General features: G+C 47.2%; 1 protein-coding gene and 1 long non-coding RNA gene across 10 annotated transcripts in view; one reads left to right on the top strand and one right to left on the bottom strand.

Annotated features, from left to right (window-relative positions):
* Positions 1-3,580: 3,580 nt before the first annotated feature.
* PDZD2 (PDZ domain containing 2) overlaps positions 3,581-27,281 on the bottom strand; it is a 361,998-nt gene continuing 338,297 nt past the window's right edge. For all 9 annotated transcript variants that reach the window (XM_060634411.3, XM_060634416.3, XM_060634417.3 and 6 more), the window contains 8 exons: positions 25,881-26,677; positions 21,911-22,046; positions 14,995-19,051; positions 13,634-13,751; positions 9,249-9,350; positions 8,174-8,435; positions 5,542-5,676; positions 3,581-4,314 (listed from right to left, as the gene is read on the bottom strand). In XM_060634411.3, coding sequence (XP_060490394.3) covers positions 4,148-4,314; positions 5,542-5,676; positions 8,174-8,435; positions 9,249-9,350; positions 13,634-13,751; positions 14,995-19,051; positions 21,911-22,046; positions 25,881-26,677 — 5,774 coding nt within the window. In that variant the 3' untranslated portion in view covers positions 3,581-4,147. The remainder of the gene's footprint in view (positions 4,315-5,541; positions 5,677-8,173; positions 8,436-9,248; positions 9,351-13,633; positions 13,752-14,994; positions 19,052-21,910; positions 22,047-25,880; positions 26,678-27,281) is intronic.
* Positions 5,672-11,294, top strand: LOC144615943 (uncharacterized). The gene is made up of 2 exons (XR_013554694.2): positions 5,672-6,301; positions 7,192-11,294. It is a non-coding gene; the product is annotated as an uncharacterized LOC144615943 (long non-coding RNA).

Below are 27,281 nucleotides of genomic sequence, written 5' to 3'. Positions count from 1 at the left end.
GGGGGTGGTGGTGGTGGTGGTGGAGACAGAATCCCAAGCAGGCTCAGTCCTGTCACCCCAGAACCCAATGTGGGGCTTGATCCCATAAACTGTGAGATCATGACCTAAGCTGAAACCAAGAGTCTGATGCTCAACCGACTGAGCCACCCAGGTGCCCCAAATAACAAGGGAGTCTTATCAGTGGAGGGCACTGAGTGAACACCCGTGAACCCCATCGTTCAGTATCAGAGGCCCGGTCATATGCCAAATCCCATTTTTACATTTCTATGACCTGCCATCATCTTTCTTGTGCTACTCTAGGTTGGTGTCTGCATCTTAAAATCAAGAGACTAAACTGATGCTTTTTATTTTACTCTGTGAAGCAGGATCCCAGGTCATCCAAGCATGGGGTCACGGGGGTGGGTGGGGTGGTAGCGGGAGGTGAGTGGGTAGCAGTTTTGAGAAAAATGAGGAATAGTAGTCATTATAAAGAGAAAAACCGACAAGGAAACAATGGCTGAGTAGCTGGGGAGTCTCCAGGTATCGCTGGAAATCATGGATTTATAGCAGCATTATTCTACATGGTTGTGGGATTTCCTCTAGGAAGAGGAATGTAGGAACCAACAAGCTGGCTAGTGGAAGGAAGGATCCAGGATTAGCTGGGACAAGGGTGCCGAGTCTCTGGGATGGATGGGGGCTGCTGTGCTCTACCGTGGTGTCTAGTCTAACAGAGAAGAAATGAAAGGTGGGGCTTCTGATGGGGAGAACATTGACAGTGTTGGGATTAGGCTTGCGGAAATTGAAGACTTTAGTAGCGGGAAGAGGGGAGTAAAATCTAGATGGTCAGGGCTTTGCAAAGGCATGGGATGTTGAAGGTCTTGGAGCTTTAGATTGTGTTAGATCCTCAGTGTGGCCATGTAAGAGTTGTTGATTAAAAAAATTTTTTTTTAATGTTTACTTATTTTTGAGAGAGAGCACGAGTTGGGAAGGAGCAGAGAAAGAGGGAGAGACAGGATCCAAAGCAGGCTCCAGGCTCTGAGCTGTCAGCACAGATCCCTGACGTGGGGCTCGAACTCATGAGCCACGAGATCATGACCTGAGCCGAAGTCGGACGCTTAACCGACTGAGCTACCCAGGTGCCCCAAGAGTTGTTGATTTTAGTTCTGTTGCCTTTGGACCTCTCATTTATGTAATAATTTAATAATTAACATGTCTTGATATTTTTTATATTTTTATTTTAGAGAGCGTGCAAGCAGTGGGGAGAGAGAATCCATGCTCAGGATGGAGCCCTAAGTGGGGCTCGATCAACTGAGCTACCCAGGCGCCCCTTATCATATTTTAAAAGGTTACTTTATGGATTGCAGAACTAAAACAACAAGGCAAGAACCAAGTAGTAAGTAGAGTGTTTATTTTTTTAAAATTACTTAAAAAAGGTTGTTTACAGAGATGTGGATTTACATAACTTGGCGACAACATTTTAAAAATGTACAGGCTATTTCATATTATTGCACTTACTCTTTAATATATAAGGCATTTTATTTTACATAAATAAAGGATGTATATTATAATACAACAGGTGTGGTGCCAATTAAGTCAACCATAAAATTAAATGAGATGTGTATGGAAGGACAGAAATGAAACCCGACTTACTTCAACTTTCACAGAATATCCTTGCAACTACAATTTACTTGTTGTAACACATATTTACCCTCATAGCTTATTGTGGGTGACTGACGAGTTAAATAAAAACTCCAAACAATGAAAATTTTAGTAGGATAATAGAATACCATTAGTGCTCACTTCAGGAAGTGTGGGAATTAGACTAATTAGAAATACTAGTCATGCCTTGAACACTGAAGACAAGTAAGTAGCCTTCTAAGGGTCAGAGATAGTTTAGCCTTTTGCTTTCTCCCTTCAATTCCAACTGGTGACCAGGGAAACCCTTCTCGCAAGATCTACTAGAAATGGCTGATGACTTTAACACAATTTAGTGAGCCAAAGGTCTACCCTTTGCACTCTTCAGATACGATGATCAGGGACTCTTGGAAGCAGACTGTTCCACTGCTCCCCATTCTGTAGACATTCCTGTTTGCGTAGGAATGTGAATTTCTTACTGGTAGGCACAGCTGGAAGGGTGGAGGCAAATATTCTCTTACCATTCAGGCAAGAAAGCAGAAACCACAAAACTGACCCCAGAGACTTAAAAACAATCTAGCATGCACCTTGCACTGACTGCCTATAGTATCCTACCTGGAACTGTAGTGAATAGTAGAAGCTAAATTAATCAGGTCTTTCTAGCTAACTCTTGTGCAACATTCTCTTTTGTATATAACCTACGGAAAAAAAAAATGAGAAATCTGGGCTCACCAGCCAGATACTTCAGTCCCATCTGAGAGACCCCTCTGGGCCAACTTTACAGAGGTTTACTGGGATTAGTCACTTGGAAAAGCAATGTACAAAGGTGAGTAAGCACCTCTATGATCGGGGGAGGGGGTACGGTGACCTCCATTCTTTTCTCTAAGCCATAGACCCAAGCTGCAGGTTATTGGAAGAAGTCTCCGACATAATACCTCGGCGTCCTCCCACAGGCAGGTTATGATTCTCACCTGTACTCCCAGGACTCGATCTGCTGGCCTGCATCACCCTTGGATCTGGCTCGTAACTACATAGTTCTGCTGCTTTACCTTGAAAGAGTGACTCACCCTTGTTCTCCATTTTCTTCTTTTTACATCTTGGTAAATGTAGCTGGTGAAGGTTTAGAATTTAAGAAAAGAAGGTGCAGGAGGAGAAAAGCCAGTTTTGTGACAGGGAACAGCGCATTGAATGGGAACAGCCACTACGAACAAGTCATGCTTTGAAAGGAGAGCAGCCGGGATGGGTTTTCACAGGCAGTATGAGTCACGACAGTCTTTTGCAGGGAAACGGTTTTGCAAAAGGAAGAATTTGCAAAACAGGAAAACAAAACCAGCAAACGCTTTAGTCACTGCAGAGCCGACATCACACCCAGGTCAGGAAAAGAGGTCCAGTGCTTTAGAAAGGTTCTATTTCTTAAGCTTGTTGGGAAAGGGGAACACAACCAGCCAACCAAAAAAAAGTCCCCTAGAAGGATTATTTTTAAGTTCCTCCATTTGGATTGTAAATGTAATGCCTACGTTTATAAATCCAAGGGTACTAAAAAGATTTCTAAAAATTTGGCTTAAATTAGTGGTTGGAGTGCATAAAATATAGAAATGGAAACCCAGTGACTATGATATTTCTGCCCACTCTTGGGTTGACTGGTCTTGAACTGAAGCACTTATTCAAGACAAGTTGCAAACCAGATGCAAGGTGCTTTCAGAGCTGGAACTTTCTGCTCACTCAAAGCAGCAAAGTTCATGGCTATTTAGTGTGGTTTATCAGCACGGCATTTTTGTAACATAGCCTTACGACTTACACTTTTAGATCACGATCAGCACTTCATGATGATCGACAATCCACTGAGTTGAACTCTGCATCCGTACATTGCACATGACACTCTCTAAAAAATATCACTTTCTGTATTTTGCTTTTTCATTTTTGGGTAATTCCTGAGCTCAGCTTAACTGTTAGGTCATAACTGATCTTCTTTAAGTCTCATTTCTTTTCACGGTAACAATACAGACCCACAGCTCCTTCCACTGAATGTGCCTAAAAGCACTGTTATTTACTTACAAAATTATATAAAACTGTAGTCCTTTTAGTTGTGACATTTGTGTTGCCCCCTCGGACCTGGTTACCTCCCTCACTGCCAGGACTGGGTACAGTGCGAAAGGAGGCAAGAAGGATGCGAAGGTCTAGGTAAATGGTTCGAATGAAGGGCACGCCGTGTCTCGTGTCCCCAGCAGTAAATGTGAAAAGGAGGGGACAGGCACTGGAACGAAAGGATCCCTCCCAGCCGAGGTGGTCAAGGTCAAAGGCTTCCAGGGGTCCGCTCCACCGCTGCTGCACGCACAAGAGGTCAGCTTCACGTAGATGTCAAAACGTGGAGATTTCTATAGTCCTTGCCTGTATCAGTGTTCCTGTGTTGTTTTAGGAACCCAGCGTTTGAAGAAGTTACTCTGATTTGCTCAAGTAAGGGAACTGAGAAAAGGAGATGCTTGTTCAAAAATGTAACCAGCATGACCAGTGAGCATCACCACTGGTGATGGTTTCAGGACGAATTTCTATGCTTCCTAATTACTAACTGCACAGGTCCCTCCGGGACAGACTTCATAATATTCCAGGCGTCAAAGTGCATGAGCCCAACCAGGGGTTTCCCATTAATGGCGAGAATTTCATCTCCAGCTTCTATTGTTCCCGCTTGTTCAGCTGCACCCCCTGTGAGAATAAATGCAGAATAAGGGCTTGGCACCTTCGTGGTATTCAAAATAAATTCCAAGGAAATGAAAAACTTAAATGGTACCCAGTGCCTATATTCTTAAGACGCACAGGGCATACATCCATTAAATATTCAAATCTGTAACCCCCTCCTCTCCTAAGATGCATAAGCAGTGGACTAGGAGAAAATCATTTTCAATGTATTTAATCAACAGAGGGAATACGCAGACTAGATAAAGAACTACAAATCAGTAACTAAAATCCAAATGGCCAGTAAGTGTAGGAAAACAGGCTCCACTTTGATCTAATATACCATGATGGCTAATCAGGGACTGTGGAGATTACTTACACACAAAACCTGATGTATTTCTACACCGCAGCTTTCTATATAACAAGCTTAGGAGTATATGGGTGTATGTTACTGATACCGTTAGTATTGACTATTGTGATAGCATATTACATATAATAGGATATACATTAGTATATTTTTATATATACTGATATTGTTAGTATAACTATACTTTAAAAAAATGTTAGAGGAAGAGAGATGATCCCAAGCAGGCTCCGTGCTGTCAGCACGCAGCCCACCGTGGAGCTCGATGCCAAGAATCACGACATCGCTACCGGAGCCCAGATGGAGTCGGATGCTTCACCGACTGAACCGCCCAGGCTCCTCTATAATTAGATTTAAAATTTGTAATATAATTGTTTAGCTCAGGAACCTGAAGAGGTCTTTGAGAACTGTCCAAGATTAAATGACGATGCAGGGTCATAAAGAGACCTCAGATCTACCACATGTTTCAATGATCTCTACTCCCATCCTAGTATTGCAATTTTAAATGAATGGGATCTTGGTCCATGTTAACTACCCCTGACTGGCAACCCTGATGGCCTTACTTAGCCTGTATGTTTACATCAGCTACAGCTAATACTAGTTAAGAACACGGGAGTTGGACACAGACCCTGGGGCCAGACTGCCTGGGGTCAAGCCTTATTCTGCCATTTGCACCTGTGACCTTCGGGGCTCGTGTGGTCCCCTGTGGCACAGTCTCTCCTCTGGTGAAACAGGGATAACAGTACCTGATAGGACTGTCATGGGGGCGACATGTGTTCACATGTGTAGAACACAACAGGGCGGACACAGCACACCCTGTATGTCACAGAGAATAAGAACATTTTCCAAATGGAAAGAAAACAGACTGCTAACTGGGTTTTTTAGGGCATTACCTTTGTACACTCTTTTAATGACCAGGGGCCCGTCTCCAGCCATCGATGATTTTCCTCCATCCAGACTCAATCCCAGCCCGGCAGAGGTCTTCAGCACTTCAACACACAGAGCATCGTGGGAAGCTACACTTCTACCTGTAGCAACGACGTTCGGAAGGATGAAGAGACAGGGACACTCATCACCTCCTGTCCTGTCCCCTAAATGTATTCCCCCCGCACCCTGGAGTCCCATCTACCTTCGAAACCAGCATTAGAGCTGATCTCCCAAATTTGGAGCTGGCCTCGTGGCTAAGTTCCTGCCATACCTGCACCTTGTGCTCTTCTAAGCACTTCCTGTTGTGCCCAAGCAGAAACCCCCAGACTCCGAACTGCTCTTGGCAAGCCCCACATGCTGTTGCTGTGGGTCTCAGTGAAGTCACACTTGGGGAGTCAAATTCGATTTCCTGCTGACCCTGACTGCTGATGGCAGCAGTGTGTCACAGTCTGACACTGAAATCCTGCAACACCCAAATGCCAGACCCCATGTGAGACCGTGACCGTGGATTCCAAAGCTCCCAGGGACGCCCAGAGCTCCTTTCCTTCCTCCTCCTGCCACACATGCTCCTGTTGTGTGTTTTCATCACACACCAGCTGCCTTCACTGCCGTCTCCTCTCTCCACTGGGGGGTGGGGGACGTTTCCACGGCAACACTCGTGCCTGCTCTGTGTGCTAGTGTGGAGAGGCCTGGCTGAAATCCGCCTTGGAGATCTGCATAGAGATTGTAAGCTTGCCTTTTATTTCTCTTATTTACACACTTTCTCAGTGAAGGACGTTGAGGGGAATGGAAAGGCGCACCGAGCTCTCTGGGAGGCAGGGGAAGGACCACAGATTAAACTGCCCCCTTCAGGTTGAGGCCAAGCTAGCCAGCATCACTGCTCTTGCACATAAAGGCCAGTCCATTAGTGTGGTTTCACGAAGGCGACTCCACGTCCCACGTGGTCTGAAGGAAATGTGCTAATGGGAGCAGCCTGATTTTTCCGTAGGTGATTTCACTTGCTGTTAAACAGGAAAACAGGCCCATTACAGTGGCTCTCAGCTCTGGCCAGACTCTACTGGAATCACCCAGGAACCTTAAAAAGATTGTGATGCTGGGCCCTGGCCCTTACCTTCACCCCCATCCCTGAGGTTTTATGATTGAAATAAGCTGGGGAATTTACTGAGTAGGAGGATTGTAAAAAGCTTCCTACGTGTCTTTAACGTGCAGCCTACCGCATCAGCCCTCAAGTGGGATGCTCTCTGTGTTAGGGGAGAACTGCACAGGTTCAGGTAGAGCCCTGGGCACGGGCATTTTAAGGAACAGGAATACGAAAAAATAAAAGGTTAGGCCCTGAATGTGTTTACAATTTGGTAACTCTGTAGAATCTGGTTCAAGGCCAGATGTTCTGAAGGTGCCACAGGAATACTTAATGATTATAAATGACAGGATTAGCCTTCCATATCCCGAGTTCATGAGTCTTAAAAACTCTGGAAGCTACTGGGATTAAATGTCAAGTGGTTTCCTTTGACAAGTTGCCCGGATCCCACTGAAAGTACAAGCAATTGAGACTATGCGGGGGCAAAGGTGAGCATGACAAGGTCTGATGACTTAAGGTGTTTCCCAATATTGGGAAGGGCTTCGATTTTCTAGAAGAGCAAAAGCAAGGGAACAGAGAAGGCTGAGAATGCCCCCAGCCTGCGGAGGCATCTGGACAAGAAGAGTTCCGTTTGTTCAGTGGACATCAGTGCCCTTTCCAGCAAAGCAATCACAGAGAGCCCAGGCTGCCACGAAGCCAAGGTGAACAGGGAGGAATTCAGCTACCCTTAACTTCATTAGGGAGAGATGTTGAGTGGAAGAAAAACCTCCCCAGAAGGCAATGCCCTGACCCGGGCTTCGTTGGCTCTCCTATGCCACCTGGACTAAAGACATCACTCCTGAACTCCAAGGTAGGGGACACCACTGAAGTCTGATGTAGTTATCTGAAGGCCGTAATCAGCCTGTGCTTCAGAAACACAAGTGGTACTTAGTTCCTCCTGAGTAAGTACTTCATACGCCTTGCTCATGAGCCTTGGTGTGACAGTGTGGAGGGCATACAGAAAATCTTACTTCTGAACCTCTTTTTGTAAGTTCTTCTTGGTTGATTAAGGCTATAGTCTCTGTCTTTAAACATCTGTACCCCCTCATTTCCTTACATTCTTCTAAAACAGGAAAGAATACAAACCTTGATATTTTCCGAGGACAGATCTCAGTACTGGAATTTCTCTCTCTACAGTCTCAACATGATTCCCCTCCCCTGTCACAAGAGTTTCTTGCTTTACTTACCGGCCACTTAAGTCCTAAGAAGAAGATATAAATGTGAAAGGGCTTCCTTCTTAGCACATTTAGAGAAGCAGTCAAGCGGTCGTTAAAAATCTTCAATAGTATGACTTTAACTACTGGGGGCAGTGGTTTATAACTTCCTTGTAACACTGCTTTTGCAAGAACCATCTGCCGACATAAGACTTCACTACATTTGATTTCTCTGACCCAGATGATAGTAGTTATGTTCCTTCATGCTCACCAGGAACCAATCTGCCAGCTGCACCCACCCTGCTGGTTGTTGAACTGGTGTCTTACCTACTCCAGGATCCAGGAGGCTGGTCTTTCTGGATAGCAAGCCCTTCCCATTGGCTTCCTGTCTGGTGGAGGATCTGGGCTGGTCATTCCCTTTCTTGATGACTACAAGGACATCTTTGTGCAGCTGTGCTTGGTGCAGAACCTTCAGGACCTCCCCATGGGCTAAGCCAGCCAGTGAGGTGCCATTGACTGATAGAAGGAAATCCCCTCGGTTCACAGTCCCTTCCTGAGAAGCAGCCCCCTGAGAAAACACCCTGTGCACCTGCGGCAAGGAGAAGTCAAAAGCCAAAGTCATCATACAAACGTGGTTTACCAAAAACCTATTCAGTGTGAGGGATGGAATATATATATTTAAAATGTTTAATGTTTATTTAGTTCTGAGAAAGAGACAGAGCACGAGCGGGGGAGGGGCAGAGAGAGGGAGACACAGAATTGGAAGCAGGCTCCAGGCTCTGAGCTGTTAGCACAAAGCCCGATGTGAGGCTCAAACTCATGAACCGTTGGATCATGACCTGAGCTGAAATCGCACGCTCAACCAACGGAGCCACCCAGACGCCCCTGGAATATATTTTTTACTCAACTTCTTGCTCGTGTCTAAGAAGGGCTCGTGCCCTGGCACTCCATGGGGGCAAGAAGAACACAAAAATGAACAGGGCCTGGTCTTGCCTAATGAAGGTGGCCTCTCCAATGATCTCAAAGTCCTTTGAGTGATACAAAATTTTAGGTTGTTCTTGAGAAGGAAGTAATTTCAAAAGCAAATGCGGGTTTGGTCAGTTAATTCTAGTGTTTTCCTAGTGCTAGAATAAAATGTTAGGTGAATAGGAGGGTACAGAAAACTGCTGATGTGTATTTGCATCTAATCACTCCGTCTGTATACATCAGTCAGCTCTGTGGTAAGAATGTGTATCTTTGCTAATATATCATATCCTACTTTCCCCACTTTTCCATTTTTGTTTTGTGAGGAGGGGACAAACACCAGCATTCTTTGAACTCACAGACGTGAATTTTGTTCTGATCAAATGTGAGGCTGCTTCGGGAGTGACTTTCCTGCGAGCACCTTGACACTGTCACTTACCACAATTGATTTTGGCTCCACATCTGTTCCTCCTGCCACAGTGAATCCCAGACCTGAGCCTTCTTTTTTATTCAAGACGATGAAGCAAACATCTTCTTTATTCTAGTGAAAAGAAACAGAAAAAAGTACAGTTGATCCTTGAACAACATGGGGTTTGGGGCACCCACCCCCACACTGTGGAAAATCTGCCTATAAATTTTGACTGCCCCTCACACTTAACCGCTAATAGCCTGCCCTTGATGGAAGCCTCAGTAATAACATAAACAGTTGGTTAACACATAGTTTCTGTTATATGTATTATATACTGTATTCTTACAGTAAAGCTACAGAGGGGTGCCTGGTGGCTCAGTCAGTTAAGCGTCTGACTCTTGATTTCACCTCAGGTCACGGTCTCATGGTTTGTGAGTTCGAGCCCTGCACTGGGCCCTGCGTTGGCAGTATGAAGCCTGCTTAGGATTCTTGGTCTCCCTCTCTCTGTCCTACTCCTGTTCGCTCACTCTCAAAAAAAAAAAAAAAAAAAAAAAAAAGCTAGAAGGGAAAAAACATAATTAAGAAAGTCCTAACAAAGAGAGTGTATTTAGAGTGCTATAAAAAACTCACGCGTAAGTGGACCCGTGCAGTTCAAACCTGTGTTGTTCAAGGTCACGTATCTGTTCCTTGTGCTGGGAGTTAGTAAGTTCTGTGGTCAGCCCTCCCGCTGTGTCGCACAGCTTGTCAGCACCGAGCCCCAGTGGCTATTCAGGAGCTTTCCCACCTTTCCTGAACTCAACTGTCCTCTACCCATCCTGGGCAGTGCTTACTTGGAGTTTGGGGGTCCATCCTGTACCTACAGAACCACGGGGATGGTGGACAGAAAGGGGCAGGGACGGGACAATATAGGACCTATTCTAGGCACCATATTGTGTCTTCCTAAATCTGAAGACAGCACGTAATTTGGTCATGAAGGAAATTCTTTTTGTTTTTTTTAATGTTTATTTTTGAGAGAGAGAACATGAGTGAGGGAGGGGCAGAGAGAGAGGGAGACAGAGGATCTGAAGCAGGCTCTGTGCTGAGCGCGCAGAGCCCAATGCGGGGCTTGAACTCTTGAACCGTGAAATCATGACCTGAGCTAAAGTCAGATGCGTAGCCTTAGACTGTGCCACTCAGGTGCCTCGCGAAGGGAATTCTTCATTCTATAACTGTTTAAGTCTATAATTTAGTCAGGCCAGGGTCAACCACAGCAGAGAAGAAGTGCCAAGAGGCAGGATGAGAACACACTGAGGCCAACTGTTTTATGACCCCTTCCCACCACGTTCAGTTCGTTGGATTTGAGGTGTAATTAATGAATGGGTATTCCTAAAATACAAAGTATGTTAAAAAAAAATAAAGTAGGGGTGCCTGGGTGGCTCAGTCAGCTCTGTCTCTCTCTGTCTCAAAAATAAACATTAAGAAAAAAAAATTAAAAAAAAATATATAAAGTACCCTAAAACTAACTGCCAACTTGTATTTGAGACTAGAACATTCCTAGTAGTGTCTAGGCTTACGTAACAAAAGACTGTCCTGTTGGATGTTTCAAGCATCCAACAAAAGATACCTTAAAATATTTTAAAATAACTGAGTTAGGCTAATTATTCTGAATTTTGACTTCCTTCACCGCACATGGTAAAAATGATTCCGCAACATTTTTCAAGATCTGCATTGCTAGGTTCCCCATGAAGTGATTTATAATCCATCAATTCAAGGTGTTCTCAACCCAGCAACAGAAAAAGAATCTAAAAATAAAACTGAAGTGTTGTTTTGATGAGAGAAGGTGAAAACACTGAAAGAGAGAACCACCTCTGTATTGTGCTGGGGAAGGAACCCATAATTAAAAAAAAAAAAAGTTTAGGAGTGCCTGGGTGGCTTAGTCGGTTAAGCATCTGACTCTTGATTTCGGCTCAGGTCATAATGTCATGGTTGGTGAATTTGAGCCCTGAATCAGGCTCTGCACTGACAAGGCGGAACCTGCTTGGGATTTTCTCTCTCCCTGTCCATTCCCCACTCACATGCAGGCTCGCTCGCTCACTCTCTCAAAATAAAACATAAAAAAATAAAAGAAAAAGAGTTTAGTCCTATTAATACGTCCTAAAGAGTGATCCCAAGCATTTTATGTCTCCCCAAAGAAGTTCATTCAAACCAAATCTCCATTTGCTGACACTAGAATGTTCCACAGACTTGCTGGGGGATTTTGACTTTGTTGGGAAGTCTAACCATTTACAGGCTCAGACACGTTCAGAGAGAAGAATGAAAACTAGGCGTTCTTGATGAAAATGGGGCATGTGGTCTGGTACACCCAAATTTTAATTTGCTCAAAAAATGTTTTTTCGAATTGTGTCTGAGGATACAAGCGCACTAGAAGCCGACCACGGCCGCTCTGTGAAAGCAAGTGAAGACTGCAGGGAAATGAGGGTGCTCATTTCCCTGCAGTCTGCTGCATTCTGCTGCATTCTGATGCAAGTAGGAATGCTGTTCCACACCAAGCCACCGTACTTGTCTGGGGGTGAATGTGGAACCAGAGGGACGGGGTGGGAGACCCTCCCAGCTGGCACTCAGCGTCCTGCCCGCACAAAAAGTCTCCCACTGTGTCTGTGGTCCCTGAAAACGTGCATTTCATTTGTGAGGTAGGTTGAGACTTTTTGGTTTTCTGCTTCTACTTTCTTTTCTTCTTCTTAAGTTTATTTGAGAGACAGAGGCAGAGAGAAAGGGAGAGAGAGTCCCAAGCACTGATAGTGCAGAGCCTAGCGCAAGGCTTGATCCCATGAACCATGAGATCATGACCTGAGCCGAAATCAAGAGTCGGACGGCTTAACGAACTGAGCCACCTAGGCGCCCCTCCTTCTACATTTTATCTAACACTGTAGAATGTCTGGAGGACAAGGGACCCGGCAAAGTGTGATCCCACCATGCCACATTGACTGGAAATGCCAGAATGAGACTTGCATGCATGGAACACTTATTGTCACAAGTCGAAGAAAGAAGGGAGAGGACAGAACGGTCCCTTTCACTGAAAGTGAAAAATGCTGGATGTCTCAATGTGTTAACTGCACAGACCCAAACCAGCAGGCTGAGGACCAGAGGGAGTGTGTAAACTAAGGGGAGCTGGTCTTCTCTCCAACTTGGTTCCTTCCTCAGGGGATGCCAACATCACAGCCCTTCTGGGTAATGGTAGAAATTTCTGGCACAGTGTTCTCAGATCTATGAGTGGCCCAGGTACATTACCAGTCAAGAAAAAAATTGTTCATATTTGTTTTCTCAAAACAAATATTCACTTATTAGGGTTCAAATCTCTAAGGGCAGTTCTGAGAAATTAATGTTCTTCAGAGAAGTATTCTAGATATGAACCCATGACTGCTTCTGTTATTATCATCACATCTAATTTATTGAAAGACTGCATTTTTTTTTTTTAATTTTTTAAATGTTTATTTTTTTTTTTTGAGAGAGAGAGAGAGACAGAGCATGAGCAGGGGAGGGGCACAGAGAGGGAGACACAGAATCTGAAGCAGGCTCCAGGCACTGAGCTATCAGCACATAGCCTGATGCGGGGCTTGAACTCATGGACCGCGAAGATCATGACCTGAGCCGAAGCTGAATGCTTAACCGACTGAGCCACCCAGGCGCCCCAAAAGACTGACTTTTTTTTTTTTTAATGTTTATTTTTGACAGAGACAGACAGAGTGCAAGTGGGGGAGGGGCAGAGAGAGAGGGAGACCCAGAATCTGAAGCATCTCCAGGATCCGAGCTGTCAGGACAGAGCCCACTGTCAGCACAGAGCCAGATGCGGGGCTCAAACTCATGAACTGTGAGAGCATGACTTGAGTTGAAGTTGGACACTCGACTGACTGAGCCACCCAGGTGCCCCAAAAGACTGCATTTCTAATGACCGGTTAGCCACCTTGTCTTGAATCCCAGGCTTCAGAAGCTCTCATGCTGGGGCCAGGGCAGGGCTACACACACGCTAACTCATTTCCCCAGCAGGTGGCTCCCTTGACAAGTAGTTAACGTCCACCTAGGTGCAGAGATGTGCTGTGGCCATTCCCTCATGTTTCCAACATGCCTAGTTCAGTTTTGAGGACCCTCTGTTGACAGACTCCAAGCGTGGGGGGTGAGGAGGATGGTAACTAGTCACTACTGGGGAATTAACACAGCGGCTGCGCCAATCTGGCACCTGAAATTCAAGTCAAGGTCTAGCTTGTGAAGCCAGCTGCAAGCTGCAACTGCGAGAGAGGTCAGACCCAGCTGGGCAGCTCTGTGCTCGGGCTCAGAGCAGAGCTCTTCCTGGCTCCCAGAGCTCCTGCCCCGAACCTGGGCACGACCCCACCCCGGCCCTGCCCCGGCTTCCTCTCCCTGTGTGGTCGGGTTCCACTCACCTCTGATTGTGCTTTCGCTTCCTGAATGAGAGCCGGGACCGTCGATTTTGACCCCACTGATGATAAAACAGACTGTAATCTTTGCTGGTCTCCTGCTGAGACTAGAAGTTGATCCAAACTAATATAAAAATATGAAAGAAAAAGGCAATTTTCTCCTTTCATAAGGTTGTATTTACAATGCTCTTTCTACCAAGTTGCAGGTGTTTTCTGATTTTCGTGCTTTCGTTTTTAAAAATTTTTTTAATGTTTATTTTTTTTTCTCGAGGTCACACTGTGAAGGATGGACAGAGAGAGCAAGGAGACACAGACTCTGAAGCAGGCTCCAGGCTCTGAGCTGTCAGCACAGAACCCGAAGTGGGGGTCGAACTCATGAACTGTGAGATCATGACATGAACTGTGAGCGAAGTCGGACGCTCAACTGACCGAGCCACCCAGGCGCCCCTTCAAAAGGTGCCCCTTTTGGTCATAAGAACTCTCAATTCAAACTGCTTGAAGAATCCTGAGTGCTGGGCAGGAATGTCATTCACAGGAATTACTGTGGCTTCTGGGATCCATCACCTCAGGATGTTAGGGAACCAGTGCTGGAGCTCCGCAGAACATTTCTGACAGTTTGAAAAATATTCTTTAAAATGTTAGGAATTTTCTGCTTAACTCAGGTCAGCTTCGAAGGCCCAGACTGTTGTCCCCTGAGGTGCAGCCCTCCCTGTCCACTCTCATCTCTCTGATGGCGCTCTTGCCAAAAGTGCCATGTCCCATCAAGACTGCCCTGCAGAGCGACATTCTGGAAACCCTTTCTCTGCAGGCAGGGTCTTTTTCCAGTAGTGATATTAAAAAGCAAAGGGGGCTAAATGCAATGTGGTATCCTGACAGAGAAAAACGACGTTAGTGAAATGTGTTCCGTGAAATCTGAATTAAGTCTGTGGTTAACTGTGTTCTTCTAGTGTTAAATTTCTGACTTTTGACAACTGGACCAGGATTACAGAAGATGTTCCCATTAGGAAGAGCTGGGTGAAGAGCTTGGGAGCGCTCTGCCAGTCTTTGCACCTTTTCCAAAAATTGAAAACTAGTTCATAATTTTTTTAAAAGTTTATTTGAGGGGCGCCTGGGTGGCTCAGTCAGTTAAGCATCCGACTTCGGCTCAGGTCAGGATCTCACAGCTCGTGGGTTCAAGCCCCGCATCAGACTCTGTGCTGAGAGCTCAGAGCCTGGAGCCTGGAGCCTGCTTTGAATTCTTTGTCTTCCTCTCTCTAACCTTCCCCTTCCTGTACTCTGTCTCTGTCTCTCTTTCAAAAATAAATAATAAACATTAAAAAAGTTTTTATACAGTTTATTTGAATAAAAGGGGAGAGGCAGATACTTACTTAACTGACCAGCCTTTTCCAGAAGGCAGATCCCAGGTGGTTTCACCCACATGATGGGCTGAACTGGGTGCCCCAGGCTCACTGGCTTTAGGGCTGCTTCCTCCTGGACAGGCCCTGTCCCCCCACTTCATGGGGCATGAAAGGGCAGTGGACCCATTGAGGCCTCCCGCAGGAGAGCCAAGCGACCTCCTGGGGGTGATTTCCAGCTCGGTTTTGAAGAGTACGGCTGTCGGTCCCGCTGAGAAGTCCTCATTGCAGAGCTTGTCAAGGTCAGGCATGCTCAAGGCCCTCAGTTCCTGGAGCTTAGAGCGGGATAAGGGAGAGGGCTGGGTGTGGCGCACCGAGGACTTGTTCCTTTTGATGGGAGAGGCTGGGGTCATGGTTGGGGTGGGAATTCCAGAAGGACTAAGTGATTTCTTTGGGTCTGAGTCAGGGCCCTTGTTACTGGCCTCCGCTGGATTCTGCTGGGAGACTGTCAATGCTGTGCTGGATGGGGACTTGGTCATCTGGGGGATCAGGGTGCTGGCTTCACTTTGGCTTTCGCTGCAGGAACTCAGGCTGCGTCTCAGTGACCTTGCTGCTGGGTCACTGGGGTGGCTGAGGCTCCCGGAAGCAATGCTGCCAGATGACCGTCTCCCAATGGGAGGCTTGGAGCTCGCTGACAAAAAAGGAGACACCCCAGACCTGGCCACTAGCCGGTCAGAATGGGCTAGGTTCTCAAAAGACTTGATCCTCTGCTTCACAGAGAAAAATGAGGTAGATTCGTAGTTCTGCTCAGAGTAGTAATGTCTTCTAGTGACTTTGATTTTGTCCGTGACTAGGCAGCTCGTCTCTCGCACTGAAAGAACATCCCCTTCGTCTGTTGTTGGAAGGTTCCTCGATGTCTCCAGGAGGGGCTTGACGCTGTACACGCCCTGTCCGTTAGCCAGGCCAAGACCACCACCTCTGGCTGCCTTGGCCTCGAGGAGCCCCCCACTTGTTGCAGGGATCTGGCTGTCCCGGTGAGAGCGACCTGGGCTGTGTAGAGCATGCGCTTCCCGTCCAAAATGGCTTGAAAACTGGGCCGGCATGGAGTAGGTCCTGGTCGCTGGCCTTGGTGTGAAGTATGGATGGTCATCTGGCACTGGGCCCGCTGACGTGCCGTTCTTGGTCATCCCGAGGGAGCCTGACACCTGACTTGACTTCCCCTGCGAGGAATCCACCTTTCTAGTAGGCAGTTGTGGGGAGGAGGAGGAGGAAGCCAGTTTTGCCACACTGAAAGATCGCTGGGTTTCCTGCTCTACCTGGGACGCACGAGATGTGAGTGACGGCGGATGACTTGAGGACGTCTCCTCTGACTGGTGACAGAACCTGATCTCACTCTTCTCCTGACAGTTGCTCTGGGCCAAGAACCCTCTTAATCTGTCACTTTCAGCTAGCTTGTCACCACATGCATTCTTGGGCATTCTTTCAGAAGAAATTTCAACTATTTTCAGCTGGTTTGTTCTTTCTAGGGGATCACCAGTAATTATTCTGCCTCCTTTGTCATCAGTCACGCCCGATCGGGCTACTTCTGGTGCTGAATCCATTCCGCTGGCCGTGCGCCGCTCCCTCTGCCCAGGAGGTGGGGCCTCCTGTCCATTTGTGGCTATGGACGCGCTGTTCCCCAAGGCCACAGGGGGAGCCCTGGTCTCTGGCCCACACTTAGGAGATCTGGGGGCCGCTGGGCAGCCTCTGTTGGGTTCTGAATGGAAAGCCACGTAGGATCTACCGCATGCACTCTGCTCAGGGAGAGTCCTGGGGGAGGCGTGGGGCGAAATGAACGCTGTGATGCTCGTTTCCGACACTGACGGCTTCAGTGACCCCGGGGCAGCAGGTGGCCTGGTCTCCAGCACGCACTGGGGGGACCTGGGGGTGGCCGTGGCATTTTTGTCAAGCTCCTCGTGGTCTATGTGGAACTGGTTAGATGCTCCCTTCAAAAGCATTTTGTGGGAGGTCTGGGGTGAAATGAGGGGTTTCCTGGGGTCTGTCCCACCAGCCTTGGCAACGTGAGCTGCAGGGGCCTCGGAACTGGCTTTGCTTTTGCTTTTGATGCTGAGTCTCTTCAGCTTAGGACCAGATTTGGGTTTCTGACAGTTACTTAAGAGTGTTTCCACTGAACTTTTTTTAGGTGAGTCTTTATTTTCCAGATTCACTTTCAGCTGGGGGGAGCTATTAGGCACAGCAATCCCCTTTCTGGAATTCTGGCTGGAACTCAACACCTGACTTTTGGAGTCAGGGCTTCTGCTGGGCGCCATGGGTTGCTCCTTTTCAGTTTTGCCCTGCGAATGTGTCCCTTGGTTATTTTTATTTATTTCTTTAAACCAGGCCATGATGGGCCTCCTGGAAACCATTTTTGGTTTCTGTAGCAACTCATCCAGCTCGTGACTTTCGGAGATATGTAGATTTGTCAAAACAGACTCTCCATTCTTAGGGACATGCACGCTACAGGGGGACTGATTTTCAGTTGCATTGACATTTGTCTCTTGTTTTTTATTTGGGGTCTCGACACGCAGCAAGTCATGTTCTAAAACATGTACCGTGTTCAGACTGCCGAGAGCGACCGGAGGGTTGTGGAAATGCGTGGCGGCTTCAGGAGGCTGCCTGTTCCCCACAGATGAGCTAGTACTGGTGGCCTCCATGGTTTCTTCTTCACACGAGGGTCTGGGGTTCTGTAAAATCCTTACATCTGCATGAAGTTCATGCTCCTGAGAGCTTATATCCGAGAGAGGAAATGGCTGGGAAGAGTTTGGAATTGAAGGGCATGAGTTTCCTGGCACAAAGGATGCTCTCTCGCGTGGATTTCCCACCACTTGACTCAGAGCACTGTGCTTTAAGGGCAGAACTTTGGCCAACACAGGGCAGGGTGCGGCCTGGGCAGGTGCGTGAGCAGTAGTTGAAGGTGGATTGGGGGAACCATTTGTAGAACAAATTTCAATTTGCTCCTCCTCAGACTCTGTAGTGTCTTCCCTGTGAGAAGATCCGCGGGAACGAGGGGGTGACCAGTTGTTCCTGGTGGAAGCTCGTGGGGCTTCGGCGAGCGATTCAGGGTCAGAAGATGAGTCCTCGGCATCACCATACATGGATGAGAGAGATGGCTCCGTGCTGTCACCCAGGCCCGACAGGGACATGCTGTCTTCGTGAAAACTGCTAAAATTTCTAGAGTAGTTGCTCAAAAAGTTTTTGTTCACAGTAAAATGTTTGTCAGGATTAATGGAATCCAAAACTGAAGGCTGGGAGGCCCACTGTGGGGGAGGGGGCTGGCCAGCAGCCCAGGCCCTCCTTAGGGTGGGGGTCTGGTTCCCCACGACTGGCTCAGCATGGTGGGAACTTCCACTTCCAGTGCCTGCTGGAGGTTGACCCTGAGAATGTCCCACTTGACTCAACCGGTCCCCTTTCTGAGGAGACTGAAGTCTTGGTTCAGAAGCATCCAGCTCCTTGATGAGTGTGTCGATGTCAGTCACAGGACTGCCCCCACTTTCCCTGGGGCAGCAGTGCCCAGAGACACCCCCACACGCCCCTGCAGCCCGGTCAGCGGGTGACGGCAGGGCGGGGCTGGCCTGCGGGGCCCTCTCGGACACAGAATCTGTTCCCTCGGGCAGGGCAGAGCCTGAGGAATTTGCAGGCACGAGGACGCCTGTTGCTTGCAGAGCCTTGCCATGGTGACCGGGACTTCTCTGTCTCTCCTCCTGGGACACGAGGTCTGGGGACAGGATGCCACTAGCTGCAGACGCGGCCTCTGCCTCAGGTCCCGCGCCCCTGTGGGCAGCTGCCTTCCTGGGCAAGTTGGCTTCTGGGGCTGCTGGAAGGTTGCTGAAGTCACGGCGAGCCACTGCCATCTTCCCTGGGGAGGTGCTGCTCTCCTGGGCGAGACTCACATGACATCTGTCCTCAGACTCAGGCACCCCGGGTGACACTGGCTCTCCGCGGTCCTCAGGCCGCCTTGCTGGCCCCGTGTCCGTGGAGGTCTTGCTGGGCTCAGGGTGAGCTGCCCCCTTCTGCTCTGGGGTAGGGATGAGGTCTGGGGGGCTATCCAGTCCTGTGTAGAGATAAGGGGGGAAGCAGGGAGAGAGAGGGGAAAGTGTGAGAAAAACTCTCAATTGAAAAAAAAAAAGGAAAATGAAACACTCTCAAATTTTTGGTCTTTTTTCAGAAAGACATCCCACAGCCTAAATGTAGGCCTCCTTGTCGTTCTGTTTTTGCCTCTGAAATTACAGAGCGCTCACATCTAACAAATACCACCCTGCTCTAGACGTTCCGAAATAACTCAGACTGGCTGGCAGAATAACCCTTTGTTTCTGCCTTTTCTCTCTTTTTGGTTATTTTTAAGGATGGGGACCCCAGAAGCCCTTCCCCTGGGTTTCTTTACACCGTCTGCTCTGATGGCAATGGCCTCAGGGGTCAGGCTGTTCTATTTGATCCCTCGGCTTTGTGTTCATCTGCAGAGGCTTCGGGTCTCTGGTTTAGCTCTAGGTCATGGGTTTGGCCTTATGGTGGGAGTTGTGAGCTGTAGAGTCGAGTCTAAAACAGTCAAGTGATGACCTCTGGGGACTTACTGCTCAGCGCAGGACAGGAGGGAGGAGGCTAATTTGGGAAGAAACACAGGACGCCACAGAAGGAGGCAAGTCCGCACTGTACCTTGGTTGTGTCTTGACCGCGTTGAGAGGATTGGGAGAGCTGGAAGGCCACATAGTCTGGGAAGCTCTGACAGAAGGGGTCGGGGGCGGGGGGGGGGGGGTAGTTCTGCGGGGAGAGTCAGGCCACACAGTGATGGGGAGGAAGGCGAAGAAGAAAATGGAATGAAAGCAGAGAAGAGAGTGCATGAAACCTCAGAGGCGCAGGGAAAGGCAATGCGTGCGGCGACAGTGGGAAATGAAGTCCTTTCATGAGACGGGCTCTGGAGGGGCCTCCTCATGAGGCCCCCACACACTCGGGCTAATCTGTTCACCTCTGGCACATGGCATCTTATAATCGGGAGAAAGGACATAATAAGAACATTAGATTTGTTATTTTCTTGGGAACTATGGGTTGCTGGGAAACAGTCACAATGAAAGCACCTGCTTTGAGATGATGGTCTCCCCAAACGTTATATTCACTCCACATCTCCCACACAAATCATTTTTTAAATTTTTTAATTAATGTTTTAATTTTTTACTTAAAAATTAAAAAAAATTAAATATTAAAAAAAAATTTTTTTAACATTTATTTATTTCCGAGACAGAGAGAGACAGAGCATGAACGGGGGAGGGGCAGAGAGAGAGGGAGACACAGAATCGGAAGCAGGCTCCAGGCTCTGAGCCATCAGCCCAGAGCCCGACGCGGGGCTTGAACTCACGGACTGTGAGATCGTGACCTGAGTTGAAGTCGGACGCTTAACCGACTGAGCCACCCAGGCGCCCAAAAAAATTAAATATTTTTGAGAGAGAGAGGAGAGAGAGACTGAGTGTGAACAGGGGAGGGGCAGAGAGAGAAGGAGACACAGAACCTGAAGCAGGCTCCAGGCTCTGAGCTGTCAGCACAGAGCCCAATGTGGGACTCGAACCCACGAACCGGGAGATTATGACCTGAGCCAAAGTTGGGCAGTTAACTGACCGAGCCACCCAGGCACCCCTTCCACACAAATCATCTTAATTGCATATTCCTTTTGCCTCCTGAAGTTCCTATGTCAACAATTAAGAACTAGTTATTAGGACTTAGTACTGTGCTAAGAGTTTTTTCATGCACTTAATTTTCCTCCCAAGACTGTGAGGTAGGTCCTGTCACCATCTACTTGGGAACAGGAGGGAACTGAGGCACAGAGTGGTTAAGCAATGGATCCAGGGCCAGAGTTTATAGCCAGGGTCACCCGGGAAGGTGGCTCCACACCCCACCCTGTTATCTATAAACCCCGACTGCATGGCCTCTGTGTAGACAGCACTTGGCAACAGCAAGGTCGGCCTATCAAGACATGCGTGGAGAGCATACACAACCTCCCCAGACCCCGTGGAAGGGGAGGGACGTGCCAAGATTCGAATCCATGGGCTCATGTCCTTCTCTGCTCTGTCTTTTTGAACTCCCTTCAGAATGACTTTCCTGCTTCTGCTGGTACCAACTCGGGGAAAAGTCACAATGAGACAAAAGGAAGGGATTTAACAGTCATTCTTCAGTTTCAGATGCATTTGCTAAACAAACCTTAAGTTTTTGTTAGCAATTTGACTTTATTGCAAAGCGTGTAACTTAAAAGTGTTTTGGGGGAGATTAAATGATGTAGAGGCAGTCCTTGATGTCACGTTTCAAAGTAATCCTTCACTTGTAAACCTCCCCAAATGTCCAATAATGGGCAGAATGTTGCCTCAGTTATGGCACAAAATGGGGAGGGAGGCCCAGCAGCCTTACAAATGATGTTGCAGGCACAGGAGGATGCGGAAGACATCGGTGCAGCATCCGAGCTAGAGCGGGGCCACAGGTGTTTAGGACGGCCCGCCAGGGCCAGCGTCAGCCGTGCAGGCCAGGAGTGTCTTGTGACCTCAGCACACGGCTCAAATATTACATTCTGTGGATGTGTGAGGGAAAAGATAGTTCTCGGTGCATCTGATCTCATGTAAGCAGAGTGCTGAGATTCTGAAGGGCAGGAACCCCTCTGTGTCATCTCATGACTTATTCACTAAGGTTCACATCACAAAAATAGGTAAAGAGTGTCAACTGACTGAAAATGGATGCAGTTGATGTGGAACTAAAACTAGGAGTTTAGGCACAATGATTTAGTAAAGTTGTTAAATGCAGGAGCTTTTAAATATCATTCACCTGTGTAAAAGCACCCCCCCCCCCCGCTTCCCAAAGTTCTCCACGTGTAACATTTGTATAGGGGTAACTTCTGCCTTCCCATCTTGAAGCTTAACCAGCACCAAAATAACCTTACCTGTCCTTGGTTGCTCCGGTGCAGCTTCCGGCAGGTTCTCTGTGCGGTGGCCAGCCTCTGGGTGGCATGGGGCACTGGCTGGCCCCCAGTTGGAAGGGACACGTCCATCCTCGACAGTTAGCTTCCCCAGAGATTCCTGGCACAATGACAACCACAAGTCACTGTCGTCAGTTTTCAGGTTTTCTGCACCCTAAGACCTCACACACAGAGAAGAGCTGGTTTGGGGAATTTCAGAGAACCCCGGATGAGGAGCCACGAGATCCAGATTCTGGGTGTGAGATCCACTAGAAGTTATATGGACTTGTCATTCTTCCTAAGCCTCAGTTTTCCTAACTTTGGAATGTGGGTGATCAGGGAACTGCAGATCAGAATCACACTGAGATGTCACCCCACACCCATGAGGGTGGCTATAATCAAAAGCAGAAATAAGAGGTGTTGGCGAGGATGTGGAGAAACCGGAACCGTGTGCACTGTTGGCGGGAATGTGAAATGGTTGAGCCGCTATGGAAAAGGCTACGGAGGCTTCTCAAAAAAATAAACACAGAAATACCATACGATCCACATATCCGACTTCTGGGTATACACCCAGAAGAACTGAAAGCAGGGTCTCTAAGAGGTATGTGTATTGCCATGTTTATAGAAGCACTATTCACAATAGCTAAAATGTGAAAGCAGTTCAAGTGTCCGTTGATCACTGGATAATCAAAATGGGGGATATACCGAAAATGGGATATTACTCAGTCTTGGAAAGGAGATTCTGATCCAGGCTACAACAGGGATGAACCTTGAGGACATTATGTGAAGTGAAATAAGCCAGTCACAAAAAGACAAACTGTATGATTCCACTTTTATAAGGTATTGAGAGGAGTAGAAATCAGAGAGACAGAAGACAGAGTGGTGGTTTCTGGGGGCTGGTGGGAGAGTTATTATATAACAGATACAGAGTTTCTGTTTCACAAGATGAAAAGAGTTCAGGAGGTGGTGGTGATGAATGCACAACATTATTAACATATTAATACCACTGAACTGTACATTTTCACATAAGGTGGATTTTACCACAGGAGAAACAAATGGGGAAAAAATTGGGGATAAGACTTGCCCTGTCTAACTCACAGAGATTTAAATAAAAGATGAGTAAATGAGTAAAAAAAAAAAAAAATACAGCCCACAAAAGGCTATACAGACATAGGTATTATTGTCTGTGTACAGTAATGATAATATCCATGACTGTAAGGTCAGCATCTCAGTTTGGTACTTAGGGCCAGGACTCATCTGGACAAATGAAACGGACATTTAATCTTTCAAAATTTCACTTTAGCCAAGTGTCAATTACTTCATCTTCCTTTCTTCTATCTAAAACCTACTGAAAAAAAAATAAAGAAAAAAATCGCAAAACCACCCCGCCAGGAAGTTAAATCAGATTTGAAATTCACTCTCAGAGTTAAGGAGTCTCCACAAAGTGGCCCAAAGGTGGCAGCAGAGGAGAGAGGTGAAATGGATACAGCGTCTTTCAGCAGCTCTTGTATAAAAATCATTTAGTATCTGCTGAGGGAAATCTGCACAGGGTTTGAGTCAGTTATTTCTCTTTAGCAGTAAGGCATAAACGTAATAGAAAACAGCAAAAGAGGTTTGGAATTAGTAAGGCATAAATGTAATACAAAACAATGAAAGAGGTTTGGCATTAGACAGAGGTGTGACCGAACAGCACTGTGAATGCACCAAGTGCCACTGAACTGTATTCTACAGTGTTTCATTTTATGTTAAGTGACATTCGTCTCAACTTCAAAAGTATTAAGTAAAAACAGCAGAAGACAACTTACTTACCGAAGGTTTTTTTCTTTTTAAGCTCCCAATATTTGAGGGTAAATACTTAATGACAATGCATTTTTTTAAGTTTATTTATTTATTGCTTCTCGGCCTTTTGGCTAAGATCAAGTGTAAATTTTGTTTATTTTGAGAGAGAGAGAGAGAGAGAGAGAGAGAGAGAGAGAGAGAGATATCATGTGACCAAGCAGGCAAAGGGCAGAGAGAAAGGGAGAGAGACTCCCAAGCAGGCTCCGTGCTGTCAGTGCGCAGCCTGAGGTGGGACTCGATCCCACGAACCACGAGATCAAGACCTGAGCTGAAATCAAGAGTTGGGTGCTTAACTGACTGAGCCACCCAGGCGCCCCATAAATGGCAATGCATTCTATTTTCTTTCTGATGTATAGATGAAATCATATTTTTGAAATAAATTAAGAGTTAAACTTTTGTGCAAAAGTTTTAAATGCTTCTCAAAATTCTTATTGGGAATACTCATTCACAATGACAAAAGCTCTTATTTTATAAACAATTATGAACAAAACCCTTGATTTATATAGTTATCCAAAACTGGCTGATACTTTTTAAAAGAAGGGGTTAACCCATCAGCCGAACATTGCATTTTAAAACACATATGCTAGTTGGAAGTAGTAACATATTTTAGGAGGATGAAAAAAGATGTGTTTCTACTTTTTCTATATGGTTAACAAAAATCCCTTCTGCCTAATATAGTTTTTATGACTTCATATGTTCTGGGTCTGTTTACACATATGTTTGTATAAACCACTTGAACATGTATCTTTATAGATGCGGCCTTACAATCAGCTCAGAGAGAAACTATTTATGTTGAGATCGCAAACATTTGTTTCTCTTACTCCTCCTTGCTTACGTGGAGGTATACTGACTAAAATCAAGCCATGTGAGAGGTGCCTGGGTGGCTCAGTTGGTTGAGCGTCCGACTGTGGCTCAGGTGATGATCTTACGGTTTGTGGGGTTGAGCCCTGCCTTGGGCTCTGACACTTGAAGCCTAGAGCCTGCTTCAGATTCTGTGTCTCCCTCTCTCTCTGCCCTCCCCCGCCTGCACTCTGTGTCTCTGTCTCTCAAAAATAAACAAACATTAAAAAAATTTTTTTGAAAATCAAGCAATTTGACAATCTGGACCATTCTAACATACATGTAACCAAGTTGTAACGTAAATAATGTTGACTCGCATTTAAAGTGGTGCATTATAAGTTTTCTTTTTTTTTTTATTAAAAAAAAATTTTTTTTTCAACGTTTTTTATTTATTTTTGGGACAGAGAGAGACAGAGCATGAACGGGGGAGGGGCAGAGACAGAGGGAGACACAGAATCGGAAACAGGCTCCAGGCTCTGAGCCATCAGCCCAGAGCCTGATGCGGGGCTCGAACTCACAGACCGCGAGATCGTGACCTGGCTGAAGTCGGACGCTTAACCGACTGCGCCACCCAGGCGCCCCTTTTTTTTTTTTTTTTTTTTTAAGATTTTCTTTTTCAGTCTTCTTTACCGTCAACATGGGGCTGGAACTCACAACCCCAAGATGGAGAGTCAGACTGAGCCTGCCAGGCGCCCAGGTGCATGTTAAGTTTCTAAGTGAATGCCTGCCCAATTTTTCATGTGATTCTCACAATAAGGGTACGAATAGTTTTGATTATTACACAGTTGCCGTAAAAAGTCTGAAAAAATAAGGATCGCGCAGAACGTCACCAGCTGGAGAGAATCACTGTTAGCCTGTGTGACGGTCCCTCTGGCTCTGAGAGATAATCAGGGCAGAATCCCTCCTCAGAATCAGGGCACGATCTCTCCTCGGTGGTCCAGACAACTGTGCCTCACAAAGACTCAACAACTTGCCTCAATGGTCACCCAACCAGCCAGTGGACCAGACCCAGCGTTCTTCTTCACCAGCCTAGTGCCGCCCTTCCCTCATCAACCATGTGTACAGGTCCCGTGTACAGGTAAGAGAGGGATTTCATCTTTTGGCAGAATGACCTATGACTCAATACCTGGGCATGTTCCCCCCACCAGCTGCTACAGTCTGTTTCTCCAACCATTCCCCCTCTTCCAGGCAGGATACCCTCTGCTTCCTAACACACTCCGTATTCACTTACACAAAAGTCACTGAGATCCCAAGTAACTGAAAGGAAACCAGTTACCTTCTCCACGGTTCCATCGGGATGAAAATCAGTCCCGGTCTCTCTGCCAGAAGTGGCCTGGATACATGGGTCATCAGCTTCATCAGCTAGGTTTTCAGTCTCGGAGTTGCTGGGCCTGGTGTCAGCCTCGGGCCTCTTGTGGTGTGGGCTGACCCTGGCTACTGGTTTGTGCCTGGACCCCAGGTTGTCATTCTTCTGCTGGGGGGACCTGGAGACATCTGTGCGCACCAGATTCTGGGGGCCTGTATCGGCTTTGTATTCCAATTTGGGGGAACTCTTAGATCCTGATAGTTCCTTCTTCCCTGAGCGGCCAGGGCCACCCTTGGGGGCCGCTACCGAGGCCAACAGGTTGGCTGAATGGGAAGGAGTGTCCCCCGTGCCCTCTTGGACACTCTCCTCTAAGTCCAGCGAGCTGCCCAGGAGAGGCACTGAGGAGGCCTTACTGACCAGTGTTTTCTGGGGATGTTCCTCCTGGTTGTTGATACTCATGACCTTGGAAGAGGTCATCAAGACCTGCCTACAGTCGTCCTCTGGCAGAGACCTGCTGGGACCAGAGAGGGTCCCTGGGAGGGAAACGCAATCTCCTTCGCCATCAAACTCTTCTTCGTCACTGGCATCGTCTGTGTCATAGCAGCCAACCCTCCTCTGGCGGACGAGAGGGTTTCGGAGCACCTGCGGGCTCCCAGGGAGACTGGCTTGTCTGGCAACCGTCACCTGCTTGTGGAAGAGCCCCGAGGCCCGCTGGCTTCCTAGAGACACGAGGCTGTTGGCCCTGGCTTTTCCTGGTTCCTTGTGAGCTGGTGGGGAGGGGGAAAGAAATCATCAAATGAGACAGGGTTTCCCGTCTGGCCTGGTTTTACAACTCAACCCCCCTCATTATACATGAGCACCCCCCCCATTCACAACTGCCACCTATTCGTCCTCTGGCCACTGAAGACCAGGCTTAGATGATAGGGCTTCTTGGGATTTGCACAGAGTGGACAGCCAGAGTCCCTCTCTCCTTTTCCCACTGGCCTCTTTTCTTGTTTAAAATTTTTTTCTTTTTTTTACTTCAATCTCTGGATTTGGTTTGCACATGTATGCTGCCTAGAGACAGAAATGTTTAATTTATCAACACCCATGATGCCTGATACATGGCTGGGGTTCGCACTAGATGCTGCTGCTGGGAGCTCCTTTTTGGGAGGACACCCAGAGACCAGCAAGCCCTGCACTCCAGGACCTTATCCTGTGAGGCCCCCCTTCATCACAGGAGGCCCTTCCTCAGGGGCAAGGAGTGGGGGCTGGGTACGGGGGGCACATAAGCTCCTAGAACATGGTACAGGGAGCCTGATATTATATTGTCTGTAACCAACCAGGGATAGGGGAAAACTTGTTTGCTCAGCAAACTCTTTGCATCTTGCT

Source organism: Panthera onca, chromosome A1, assembly GCF_046562875.1.
Source record: "Panthera onca isolate mPanOnc1 chromosome A1, mPanOnc1 haplotype 2, whole genome shotgun sequence".
Lineage (NCBI taxonomy): Eukaryota > Metazoa > Chordata > Mammalia > Carnivora > Felidae > Panthera > Panthera onca.
The sequence above is the reverse complement of the archived record's forward strand: the minus strand, read 5'-3'. Positions and strand labels throughout refer to the sequence as shown.